At 45.0% G+C, this 13,063-nt stretch overlaps 1 protein-coding gene and 1 non-coding gene across 8 annotated transcripts; one reads left to right on the top strand and one right to left on the bottom strand.

Annotated features, from left to right (window-relative positions):
• Positions 1–7,165: 7,165 nt before the first annotated feature.
• On the top strand, positions 7,166–12,443 carry LOC109770169 (flavin-containing monooxygenase FMO GS-OX-like 5). Of its 7 annotated transcripts, none has more exons than XR_005773300.3 (10): positions 7,218–7,893; positions 8,428–8,525; positions 8,615–8,767; positions 8,865–8,947; positions 9,054–9,189; positions 9,287–9,463; positions 9,659–9,912; positions 10,842–10,913; positions 11,025–11,159; positions 11,844–12,443. XR_005773300.3 is itself a non-coding variant. In XM_020328880.4 (7 exons), exons 1-7 carry the CDS (start codon positions 7,230–7,232, stop codon positions 9,836–9,838), a joined length of 1,464 nt encoding a protein of 487 aa, XP_020184469.1. In that variant the 5' UTR covers positions 7,166–7,229; the 3' UTR covers positions 9,839–9,997. The 7 variants fall into 7 exon arrangements, 2 of the variants coding, with proteins under 2 accessions (XP_020184469.1, XP_020184468.1); XR_005773302.3 differs by having other exon boundaries at positions 11,020–11,159; XR_012182300.1 differs by lacking the exons at positions 10,842–10,913; positions 11,025–11,159; positions 11,844–12,443 and adding an exon at positions 10,188–10,421 and having other exon boundaries at positions 7,166–7,893; positions 8,455–8,525.
• Positions 10,042–10,112, bottom strand: TRNAG-GCC (transfer RNA glycine (anticodon GCC)). Its single transcript has one exon. It is a non-coding gene; the product is annotated as a tRNA-Gly (tRNA).
• Positions 12,444–13,063: the final 620 nt, after the last annotated feature.

The raw sequence follows: 13,063 nt of genomic DNA, 5'->3' as shown, positions 1-13,063 counted from the left end.
TACCGTATGCAATTCCCTTTGTCTAGCGATATGTTACTTGCCCGAGTTTCGATCGTCGGAATCTCCATACCTAGTTCAATCTCGTTATCGGCAAGTCTCTTTACTCGTTCCCTAATACAAGATCTCGTGACTAAACTCATTTGTCACATGAAGCTTCTTATGATGTTGTATTACCGAGAGGGTCCGGAGAAATCTCTCCGTCACACGAAGCGACAAATCCCAGTCTCGATCCACACAACCCAACAGACACCTTCAGAGATACCTGTAGAGCACCTTTAGGATCACCCAATTACGAAGTGATGTTTGATAGCACACAAGGCATTCCTCCGGTATCCGGGAGTAGCATGATCTCATGGTCGAAGGAACATATACTTGACATGAAGAAAGCTATAGCAAATAACTAAACGATCTGATGCTAAGCTTACGGTTGGGTCTGTCCATCACATCATTCTTCTAATGATGTGAGCCCGTTATCAAATGACAATTCATGTCCATGGTTAGGAAACCATAACCATCTTTGATCAACGAGCTAGTCTAGTAGAGGCTTACTAGGGACACGGTACAGTTTATGTATTCACACATGTATTTTAAGTTTCCGGTCAATACAATTATAGCATGAATAATAAACATTTATCATGGACGAGAAATATGATAATAACCATTTTATTATTGCCTCTAGGTCATATTTCCAACACCCTCTTCGCTACCTATTTTCGCCGGTGCTTTTCGATGCGCAAAAATGTCTTTGATCGTCTCTATCATGGTGTCTGATCCTTTGATGAGTACTTTATCTTGAAGAAGGACGATGTGGGAAGGATTTGTTTCGCGGAGGAGGTGGCTCGCGACGGCGTGGGCTGGCAACTACGTGTGCTGCTGCTCGGACGCGCGCGTCGGAGAGGAGCTTGCGTCTGCGTGGAGACGAGCTCGCCCGAGCTGGTCGAGGTGGGCGCCGACCGGCTTAAATAGCCGCGCCAGCGGATGGTGGTAAGTTTCTCTTGTTGCATTAGATCCATCATTTCTCGTTGTGTGAACGAGGTAGCTTGACACTAGATTGCATTTCATCAACTGATGATTTTTCATCGGTTGTCAAGTTCATATATATGTTTATAGCCCTACTATAATGAAAGAGATTTTCAAAATTGTTTATTGAATTTTATTTTGGCCTAGCTTTGTATCATTGAGTTTGTATTGTATGATCATTGTTGAGAAAATTGTTGACTAGTAGCTGCTCGGTTGGCTCGCGAGTAGGAGATTAATAGACTAATCAGCAAGTTAATCAGTTAATCAGACGATAAATCGGTTTATCGGCTACTCGGTGATTCAACGAGTAGAAATTAATCGACAAGTTAACTGGTTAATCGAACGAACTCTTAAATAAGGTGTATGACCTTCGTGCATGAATTTGGATATTAAGATTTGAGCATTGTGGTTGTGGAGACCGGAGAGGGCCGAATCCGCGGGCGTACAGGGGTTTCGATTAGGTAATCCTTGTCCTAGATGCTCTAATTACAGATCACGGCCATGTGGTCAGGTCAAGTAGGTTGTGTCGCTGTTTGATCCATCCATGGATCCCTGGAGCCCACACCAGTTATTCCCCCTCCTGCTCTCGTTATGCTGCGGCGCTACTGTGCCAGCACAAGCTGTAGCAAATGGCCGTAGGAGTACATCTCTGCGCAGGTATAATTAGGCATAATTTGCCTGTGCCCCAGCAGACTCCAGTACGCACGTAGTAGTACTACGAGTAGACATGTAGCCAGCGCGCCACGAGTTTAAACTTTGACTGCTCGGCTTGGTCAGTCGGTCTTGTCAAGTCTCCTCGACTGCTACTCTGAAATCCCGATGTAGAGATCGTTCACCGATGCATGTTTCTCTGACGGCGGGAGTAAATCTGGAGCAATGATGAGCGCAGGGCGGGACGTGCGAGCACTCGCTGCCGCCTCTGCGGCCGCCCACCGGCCGTATCCACCCTTCATTACGACTTGATGTGCAACTACTACTACTACTGATCTACTGCTGCTGCTGGCTTCTGGCTCGGTCATCATGGTGAGATCCTGTGTCTCGCGGCAACAGTGGCGCGTCATCATCATATCCCCCGTTAAGCGCGCGTAGGGCAGCTATGAAATGACTGCGAGCAGGGAGTTTTGGGTGCACGAAAGGAAATAAGGGGATCTGATCGTACTTTTCAGCGCGGGTCGACCAGCCCCGGCCGTGCACGAAAGAATTGAGTATAGGAGGTGGTACAACGCATGACACAAACGCAGAAGGCGTGAACATGACTACCAGAGCAGAGGGACTTGGGATGCTCAGCCCAAACAGAAAAGTAACACGGCTAAACTCGCCACCCTGAGATGCAGCTCAAACCAGACCAACAAGACGACCAACAACATCGAAACTGCCATCAAGGACACCGCGAGCATACAAAACGACGCCTTTAAGAAGGGAAACGACGCTAGGGCGCCGTCATCGTTCGATCTGCAAAGCAAGACCTAGGGTTTCCCCTGATGCTCGAAGAGGGGCACAGGAAGCGGCCATGGCAGCGCCTCCAAGAAGGAAACGGCACCCGCGGGCGTCGCCGCTGCCAGCATCGAAAGGTCGAGCAAGGGTTTCGCCCTGGTCGAGTCTAAGTAGTCCCAAGCCGTCGGAGCAAAAATCAAGGAGGAGGAGGAAGTCGAGTCGGAGGCCGGAACCGCCATCGTAGGAAGGGGAGTAACGCCTGCCGACGAGGGAGTCGTCGGGCGCTGCCGGAAGAACGAGCAAGCGAACATGCGAAAGGGTGGACGGAGCACGAAGGTGGGTGGGGTTGGGCAGCCGGGCGGAAGGGTGGAGGGGTGCGACGGTGGCCAAAGATCCGAACAAGCCAAGATCCGGAGATGAGCGCAGATCCAGGCAACTGGAGTAATGTTACGTCTACAGAAGATTACTCAACTTTTTTACAAACAAGCTGATTGGTAATAGGGGAATGAAGAGGTCTATCCCAGTTGAATTTAAGGGGAGAGAGGATTAGTTTGCAAAGTTAAGTACAATGTTTGTAGATTGTTGTAGGTCTAGCATTACTGGGGCAACTACTATGGGCCACTTGGAACCCAGATTCTACACATGGATGGCATGGACCCTTGCCAAATTTCTCACTAAGTGAAAAACCTGGGTTTAGTGGACACGGCTATACCTCGCTCGTCCGAGTTTGATGCTAGCCTCACCTAATGCAAGAGCTATACTAGTTCGGCCCGAAGCGCGGGAGGCCACCGCCTCTGTTTTTTCACATTTTCACCTTTTTATTTTCTTTTTTTTACTTTTATTTATACTTCCCAGTATTTTAAACGTACATATCACAAAAATATAATCTACATACATTTTTTCAAAAACTTCAATCATGCATTTGAAAAATGTTAAATGTGTATAGAAAAAATGTTTCCAACCTGTGCGAAAAATGTGTACAAAAATAAACAGTTTGTATGAATATTTTTTAACATAAATAAAAAATAAGCTATAATAATGTAAACAATTTATTTGGAAATGTTAAACATGTACATAAAACATATTCCCGATGTATACAAAAATGTCTAATGTCCACGGAAAAAGTAGATACCCAAAAGTATTAATGTCCATGGAAAGAATAGACACCGAAAATTAGACACCCAAAAATGTCTAATGTCCATGGAAAAAGTAGACACCCAAAAATAAGCTATTAAAAATGTTAATCATCTATTTAAAAAATGTTAAGCATGTACAAAAAATGTTTCCAATATACACCAAAAATGTGGGGCGTGTATTAAAAATTGTAGATAAAAACATAAATTTGAGAAAATGTTGCTTGTGTATAAAAAATGTTAATATATTAAAAAAGTTAAGCGTGTATAAAAAATGATCCTGATGTATACCAAACATGAATGTTTATGAAAAAAGTAGTTAGCAAACACAAAAATTGAAAAAAATGTTAAACATGTACAAAAAATGTACTGAAGTATACAAAAATGTATGATGTGTATTTAAAAATCTAAATATAAAAATATAAATTTTTGAAACATTGACCTTGTATTTAAAAAATGTAAACAGGAATTAAAAAATATTCTTGATATATATACCAAAACTGTACATTGTGAATGAATATAGTAGGCATCAAACATAAATTTAAAAAATGTAATCATATATTTAAAAAGTGTTAAGCATGTACAATATGTTTTCCTGGTGTATACGTAGAATGTACAGATGTGTTTGAAAAATGTTGAGATTTGTTGAAGAAAAAAAAGGAAAAATGGGGAAAAGTGGTGAAAACCGAAGAAACAAAAGGAACACCTCAGAAACGAAGCAAAACAAGAAAACCCCAAGAAAACCATGAAAACCCATGAGGAAACCAAGAAAAACAAAACAAAATCGAAGGAAATATAAGAAAAGTGATGAAAACTAAGAAAAGAAAAAAAAATAAAGAAAATAAGGAAACATGAAAGAGAAAACCCTAATAAAAACAGAGAAAGGAACAGAAGAAAACCGAAGAAAAATGAAGAAAAATGAAGAAAAAGGAAAGAAAAAACAAAAGAAACAGATGAAAATCAACAAAAAATCAAAATAAAAAGTAAAACAAAGAAATCAAACCAAAATAAATAAAAAATAAAGAACCAATGCAAAATAATGAAAGCGGGAAAACAGAAAAAGAAACAAAGAAAATCAAAAAAGAAAGAAGTTCTTCTCGCGTTTCAAAAAGCAGCTAAAAACGGTTGTGGACGCGTAGAAGACCCCGCTTCCCTCCGAATCGCTGATGCCCACATGAACGGAACCATTATAAACGGAATCGCACACCGCCCCCTTATGGAAAACCTGGGATTACACGGTGAAGCCTCTCTTCCCCATCTGCCCTCCCTACCCGGGATGTCACCTGGGATAACCGACATGAATGTGCGGCAAGCGCTTCCTGTGGGAAAGGGCGTGGGCTAGAGGGGGGGGGGTTGGGTGGGTCGGAGGTGTCAGACGCTTGTGTGCCAACGGTCCGAACACCCGCAAAGCCCCCGTGGTTTGCGGGAAATGGACGCTCGGACCAATCCATGGACCAATGGGTACTGTATTGGATGGCAAAATGGGTTTGTACCGCTCAGTCCGGGCGGATACAAGCGGTTTGTAGGTCAGCGTTGGAGACCCTAAGTGTTGATCACTGGCGTCTGTATACTTTTTCATAGTAGCCTAATCGTGTAAATGTTGACACTGAAATAGTGATATCAAAATAGTGCTTAAGCACGAGGCAAGTTATTGAGCATTTTTTTTAGGAACATGCAGGAGCGCTGCTTATTTATTTAGAGGAAAAAAGGGTTTATGTATAGATATAACTAGGTGATTTTCCCGCCCGTTGCTGTGGAATTTTAAAGATTAATTTTGGATACATTTTGTATGAATGGAATTATCTAAACCAAAAACTATTATTTTTTAAAGTATTTGTGTGTGAACAGAGAGTATGCAAGTACGCTGGACTATTGAAGGTGGAGCAATTAAATTGGAGGATGCATGTGCTACAAAATAGTTTTAGTGGACGATGATGTGGGCATGTGGCAGAATTGGTGATCTCAAGGGCTGCATGTTGAGATTTTTAAAATTAATTTTGGTCAATTTTGTATGAATGAAATGACCTAAATCAAAAAATATTTTTTTAAATAATTGTGTGTGAACAGAGAGTATGCATGCATACCAGATCATTGAAGATGGAGCAATTAAATTGGAGTATGCATGTGCTACCAAATAGTTTTAGTGGATGATGATGCGGCACAATTGATGATATGGAGGGTTGTATGTTCAGAGAATTACAGTTAATGGGATCAACTATTTAGGTATTGTAGATGAGTTTTTGTTGACAACTCAAAGAACTCCAAAAGCAACCAAAATGAAGAGAAACTAGCCAATGCCCTCACTGTCATGGTCCTCCTCCAAAGGCCAGGTACCGTTGTTTGATGTCCACGAGGGCTAAAGTCGTGACCTCCGTTGGCATGAACTATGATGGCAGCACCCTAGCCCAACCATAGCAACAAGTGAAGTTGAGACCACCGTCAATTTCATATTTATCCAACACACAACTAGCCTTATCAGAGACACCAGCCAATTTTTTCTGTTTTTTCTTCACGACCTTTCCCCCGCCTGATCCTCCGCCCAGCCATCTGCTCTTCGATGCTCACCACAAAAAAATTAATTTGTTCTCAAATTTGAGAATAAAGTGCCCGCCTGCTGTGTGATGGCCTCAACATGCAGCAGCTGTGAGAGAGCTCGAGGGCCACAAGTCGCCTTGGGAGAGCTCCGCCCATATCGCATGGGACTCGAGGGCGAACTCATCCCCGTTCCCTAGACGTGATTGAGTTCTACTCGTTCGCCGTCGATCTGGTGTGACTCAACGGCGGATTCATCCCTGCGCCCTAGACGTGGACGAGCTTCGGCTGCAAAGCCATACTCGCCTCACGGTTCGATTCGGACGACTTGTCGTCAACGAACCTGCACGCCATGCTTCATTTTCTTTATCCGTCTTTTCTCTGAAGGAGCACGACATATCTGCTCAGACACCCGAAGCTTGCAGAAGAAGTACCTCTCTCTGCAAGGCACCTGCCCTGGCAGCACAATGGCATCCGAACCTAGCTGGCCTGCAGGGCGGCACATTTGGCCTTCCTGTTGGCCATGCTCTAAGTGGGTGAGACGATCTCCAGGGATTGCATGATTGCGCTAGTGGTCTTTGGCCCCAAAATATGCATGATTGCGTCGGTGGTTGAAAAAAAACATGAAGCCATGTCGCAAAATGGGAAATATCAATATAAATCTGGCCAAAGAGAAGCAAATATGCAAGGCTACCAAACACTCTTGCCACTTGACAGTGAAAGGAAAAAAATGCAAAATAAACTATTCTGGTGAGAATTTGCAAGGCTACAGTATTTTCAAAAAAACAAAGTTCAGAAAATTTGCACAAAATTTTACTCCTGGCATTTGATTCCCTCTCGAACTCGAGTAACGCTACACGTACAAAAGAGTTACAAGGTTTTACAAAGAGGGTTAACTTGATTGGTCAATAGGTGAAGAACATGGTCCACCCCCTGAAAATCAGGAAGGAGGGCAAATTTATGATTGGTTACTAGATGAAAGAGCCTGTAAAATCCTGTATTTTTTTGTATGTCTAGCATTTTTCTCGAACTCCCACGTTCGAAAAAGCAGCTAAAAACGGTTGGTGAGGCGTAGAAGAGCCCGCTTCCCTCCAAATCGCCGATACCCACATGAACGAAACCAACAGAGACGGGATCGCACACGGCTCCTCGACGGAAAAAAGACCAGCGGAGGCACGGCGAATCCAAGCCAATTCCGGCTCCCAGCTCCGCAAGCCTCTTTGCTCTCTCCTGCCCGCCTCCATGCCGTCGCCCTCGCTCCGCCTCGCCGTCGTCGGCGCGGGCGCGGCCGGCCTGGCGGCGGCACGGGAGCTCCGCCGCGAGGGCCACGCCCCCGTCGTCTTCGAGCGCGCCGCCGCCGTGGGGGGCACCTGGCTCTACGCCTCCCCCGCCCCCGCAGCCGCCGCCGACCCGCTCGGCGCCGCCGCCACCCACTCCAGCCTCTACGCTTCGCTCCGCACCAACCTCCCCCGCGAGGTCATGGGCTTCCTCGACTTCCCCTTCACCGCGGCGCGCGGCTCCGTCGTCGACGCGCGCAGGTTCCCCGGCCACCAGGAGGTGCTTCGGTACCTCGAGGACTTCACGCAGCGGTTCGACCTTTACGGGCTCGTCCGGTTCCAGACGGAGGTGGTCGGGGTCCGGAGGGAGGCCGGCGGGAGGTGGGCGGTGACGTCGAGGAAGCTCGGGGAGAAGGGGGAGCAGGACGAGGAGCTGTATGATGCCGTCGTGGTTTGCAATGGCCATTATTCAGAGCCTCGCGTCGCCTCCATACCTGGTAATGATTCTCCGCTCAACCAACTCGTAATTGGGCAGAAGAAATAGTTTGTTGAACCCTGGTTCAGGCTCAGCACACGGTAAAAACCAACAAATTATACTTCTAAAATCGAGAAGAAAAGAAATCTTGACATTGTACATGTTGTGTCTTTTGTATGCATGCAAATTTTCATGAAGAAATGACACGGTTCGTGCTCCGTGAGAAGAAGAAAAAACTGATTTCGAGCAGGGTAGGTAGTGATCGTAACAAGAAAATCTGCATGTGGTACAGATCTCGAGCATGCTTTAAGAAAAGGGATTTAGGATACTCTGCATGTTGTACAAATCTTGAGCAGAACAGAATCTGCATCCTACGATCTAGAGACAAGAACCAGCTGATTCAGGGTTTAGCAAATTTGATTTTGAACTCTTAAGCTTGATGAATTCTTGAAAGATGCCTGTCTGATGTTTTTTTTGGACAATTCTCGTCCAGTGTTTCGTTACAAACTTGTAATTTTATGGTCATCAGATCCACCAACAATTGTGAACTTGACAGGTGATCTGTACTTTCCAACATTGACAGGTGCAGATGCCTGGCCTGGAAAGCAGATGCATAGCCACAATTACCGTGTGCCTGAGCCATTCCTTGATCAAGTGAGTATGATTCTGACTATGATTTCTTCCCCACACATGAGTTGTCGTGCTAAACTATCTTGAACTTGAAGTACGGATTGCCTTGGTAGGTAGTGATCGTTATTGGGGCCTCGGCAAGTGCAGTTGACATTTCGAGGGACATTGCAAGCGTTGCGAAGGAGGTCCATATTGCCGATAGATCAGCGCCGACTTCCACTTGTGAACAGCAGCCTGAATATGACAACATGTGGCTTCATTCCATGGTAAATGCCTTTTTCCGTGGTGAGTTGAATATGGTGGCTTTATCCGTTAAAGGGGCTGCCATTACCTTGTTATAACAAAATTATGTTCTACTTGCAGATTGACCATGCACAGGGAGATGGCACTGTGGTGTTCCAGGATGGCAGCTCAATCAAAGCGGATGTCATCATGCACTGTACTGGGTATAGTCATGCAGCATATCTAAAACATATTTCTTGCACAAACCACCCTATTTTGCTACATTGGTTGAAGCTAATCATGTGTTCCCTGCCTTTGTATGTTGTCTAGCTACCTGTATGACTTCCCGTTTCTTGGGGATGATAGCACCATCACTGTGGATGACAACTGCGTTGATCCATTATACAAGCATGTTTTCCCTATAGAAGTGGCTCCTGATCTGTCTTTCATCGGAGTGCCGTGGAAGGTCAATTTGTGTCCAAATTTCTGCTGTTGTCTAGATGCACTTATAACTGCCTTGCATGCTCTAGCACCTAAAACTTGCTGGCCTCTGTTTCATCCAGGTTATCCCTTTTCCACTGTTTGAACTCCAAAGCAAATGGGTCGCCGGTATTCTATCTGGACGGATCAAGCTTCCATCGAAAGATGAAATGATGGAAGATGTCAAAGCCATCTACTCGAGACTGGAAACTCGTGGATGGCCCAAGAGATATACCCACAACTTCAGTGGTGGTTATCAGGTAGCCTAATGATGCATGTTAAGGGAGCTAGTTTTTTTTTTGAAATCATGTTAAGGGAGCTAGTTAACAAAGCTTTTCTTGGCGGAAAATGACATATTTCTGTGAATTGTGGGCGTCTTGCACTGTTGCACATCAACATTGTATATTAGAAACGACTATATCGGTTATCCCCTGCTAAGTGTGATTTGTTTGCAGTTCGAATACGATGATTGGCTCGCGGAGCAATGTGGCCATCCACCTATTGAAGAATGGAGGAAGCTGATGTATGCTGCTAATGCGAAGAATAAGGCTGCTCGTCCGGAAAGATACCGCGATGAGTGGGATGATGATGGTCTGGTGGCACTAGCAAATGAGGACTTCAAAAAATACTTCTAATCTATGTTGTGGACTGTGATTATCATTTTCATTGCCAGGACGCGGTGATAATCATTGCAGTAATTATTTTACAGGTAAATAATTCTGTAATTTGTACATGCAAGCTCAAAATTGGGATGTCCATGACCTTGAATCGATTGTGAATTACTTTTATCACCATCTGAGGATTCCATATTATCATTCAAGGCAATAAAAAATTTTTTTGCACCAGCCGGGAATCGAACCCGGGTCTGTACCGTGGCAGGGTACTATTCTACCACTAGACCACTGGTGCTTATCTATGCAATTAACCATTAGTCTATATCTCACAATGCTAATTTTAACTGAAGCTAGCTTATTCTCCTACTAGTACCACTGCATTTCAGTATGGGACCATTGAAGCCTCCCTACGCCGAGAGGTCAGAAGCTAATTCTGGAGGAGATAGATATGCCCTGGTGATTTTTCGATGAGATTGATAAAAAATATATAAAGGATAATCAACATCTCATCTTCATCATTGTATTTTTTTTGTGAATATCTTCATCATTGTTATAATGGAGATTGATAATTGATTTTTTTAGTTGGAGATTGATAATTGGTTGATTGGTATTATCTGCCATTAAATATCATTAGTTTTTTCATTTGTGAGTTCGACGTAATAATCGGTAAGTTTTTATCAAGTTAATATAGTACATTATAGCTTTACGCTCATTTTCAATAACGAAGGGCACTACCAATGTAGAAACCTTGATGTGATGCTTAGGAGAATTGGATAAAATAATAATTACATAGCATCTATATAATGGTCCCTATCTTCAGTGATAATTGCAATGTAGGAGTACATATGCTTCCCCGATTAAAGTTTATTGTCTATGTTCTGTTGTCTACATGCAGCAATACAAGCGCTCGTACGACAAAATAAGTTGGTCTATGATTTTCGCATTAGATGATGGTTACGCAAATAAGATAAAATTGGAAGGCCCTTCAATTCTGCATTCTTGTGCATAAAAGAATTCCCTACAGGACCCGGTGAAGCGGTTGCATCAACGCAAGATGAAGCAGGCATAGCCACCAAATTGGTCCTAGCGGCACGCTGTAAGGGCCCCCGAGTTTTAGTTTCGCCTCGGGCCTCTAAAATCCCATGACCGGCCCTGCTCCATTGGGGTATGTGATCACAACTTATGTTCTTGTTTTGATAAAGCACAGAAGCACAACGTGGAGGCAAGATTCCTTTGGTCGATCTTCCTATCAACCGGGTGTCTGCACGAGTGCACCGAAATCAGTGGCCCAAGCCGGACTGCATTGTCGGTCCATGGTTCTTATGTGCAAGAAACCAGCGAGGTGAGTACATGCATGATTCTCAAAGATTCTGATGGTTCGATCATCTTCTCAGCGTATGGGTTCCCGTTCCATTGCAAAGATGCCCTTGAAGCTGAGATAAGTGGCATACTTGAAGGTTTATCTATAAGCATACAACGATCAGATCTCCCAATTGCGATCCAGTCTAATTTTTGCTGCCATTGCTGCCTTATCCCTTGGTTCGACTGACCTTGGAGTCTAATTTCCGACGACTCCACCGCAACAAAAAGCAGCAACAACTATCCCTTGGTTCACACTCTCATCCTCCCAAAAATCTCCACCATTAGCCATTCCAGTGACGTCCTCCTCCACCACTCCACGGAACCCCGCTTGTCCAGCTCCAACCCCTCCTCTCCGGCATAGAAAGGCACCTGGACGGCATCAGCCTCTTATCCCTCGGACTCTCTCAAGGCCCGGAAACGTTGCCTCCCCTGCCTCTCCTCCTCCGCCTCGTTCGAGCTGTAGCTCGCTGCCTCACCACCCAAACCCGGAGCTCGGCCGGAAGGACTTCCTCTGGCTAGGAGGACGCATATGGTGTGGAGGAGGAGCTCTTTCTGGAGAGGAGATGATCTAAAAATAAGTGTGCAGTTACTGATTATTAATCAGTACTAAAAGCGATTTAAATCATTAAAGTAGTAATCTGAACGCTTTTATATTTCTTTACAGAGGGAGTACTGGGACGTGTTCAAAAGCAAGGTGACCCCCTCCCCCACCCCCCAAAGTCAGGATCGGCAAAGAGGTCGGGTGACGTCCCGCATAGCGACAAGATGGCGTTCAGTGCTGGACAATGATTTACTTCTTTCGTCCCAAGATTCTTGTCTTAAATTTGTCTAAGTACGGATGTATCAAGCGACGGAGGAAGTATATCTGTAGAGGCATGCGTGCAACAACAAAACATAGGTGCGGGTGACACTCTTCAGTAGGCACGGGTAGTAAGCGCCTGGGCTATACACCGACCAGAGCACGGGTAACATCGAAGCAGGCATGCATCACTGTCATCTAGAGCATGGCAGCGACAATGTTATTGCTGGAGGCTCGAGTGCCCGGCATGATGATGAAAATGAAGCTGGAATGGAATGGCGCCAGAGCAGGAGGACGAGACGAGTATGTACCAGACAAAAAGATACAAATTTCTACTATATGACAATCAAGAGGACAAGATTTGATGTCTATTAACCTCGCCAAACTTTACTAGAGGACAAGATTTTTTCGGGTGACAATGTACGGGCATTCCTTTAGTATATTATAATAGCTTTTGATGTCTATTAACCTCGCCAAACTTTACTAGAGTCGATAAACATGCCTTCTTAATAAAAACCAAATGCATGCATGTAAATCTTTTCTGACATACAAACACAAGGCGTCCGTCCGTCCCATTATTATATCAATACAATAACGTCTTATATTACAGGGTGGAGGAAGTACCACACAAGTCTGCCAAAATCTGAGCACATAGCCCAGCCCGGCAGGTTCTGCACATATACCCAATGACAATCGCCGGGCTTGGCATAGACCACGTGCAATGGCATATCATTTCTCACGCAGAAAACAAGAGTGGGTGGGGAGGTCGAGTCGTTGATGCCGGTGAAATAGCCGAAATTGTTGGGGTCGGAGAAGTAGAGCTTCAAGGCGTTGACAGCTTCGCTGGATTTCGGTTCGGAGCCATCGTACTCCCGTACCTCGGTGATGGGTGGGAACTCAATGAGCCTGCCGGTGAGGGGGTTGACGAGGCGGACTACGTCGGTGGACTGCTTGTCGCGCAGGACAAGGAGGCCATCGGCCACGCCAAAGATGTAATTGCTGGAGAGCGCATCAAGTTCGACATACGTGCGGACGCCGGAAACGTGGCGGAGGCGGCAGCGCGATGTAGGCAGTAGATCAGGAGG

The sequence above is a fragment of the Aegilops tauschii genome, chromosome 1 (genome assembly GCF_002575655.3).
Source record: "Aegilops tauschii subsp. strangulata cultivar AL8/78 chromosome 1, Aet v6.0, whole genome shotgun sequence".
NCBI lineage: Eukaryota > Viridiplantae > Streptophyta > Magnoliopsida > Poales > Poaceae > Aegilops > Aegilops tauschii.
Note: the sequence above shows the minus strand (reverse complement) of the source record. Positions and strands in the feature narration are given on the sequence as shown.

Coding starts and splice junctions, on each gene's coding strand:
- LOC109770169 (XM_020328879.4), top strand. CDS start 7,230: ATGAACGAAACCAACAGAGACGGGATCGCACACGGCTCCTCGACGGAA. Junction 7,894..8,427: donor TCGCGTCGCCTCCATACCTG/GTAATGATTCTC, acceptor TGAACTTGACAG/GTGATCTGTACTTTCCAACA. Junction 8,768..8,864: donor ACATGTGGCTTCATTCCATG/GTAAATGCCTTT, acceptor TTCTACTTGCAG/ATTGACCATGCACAGGGAGA.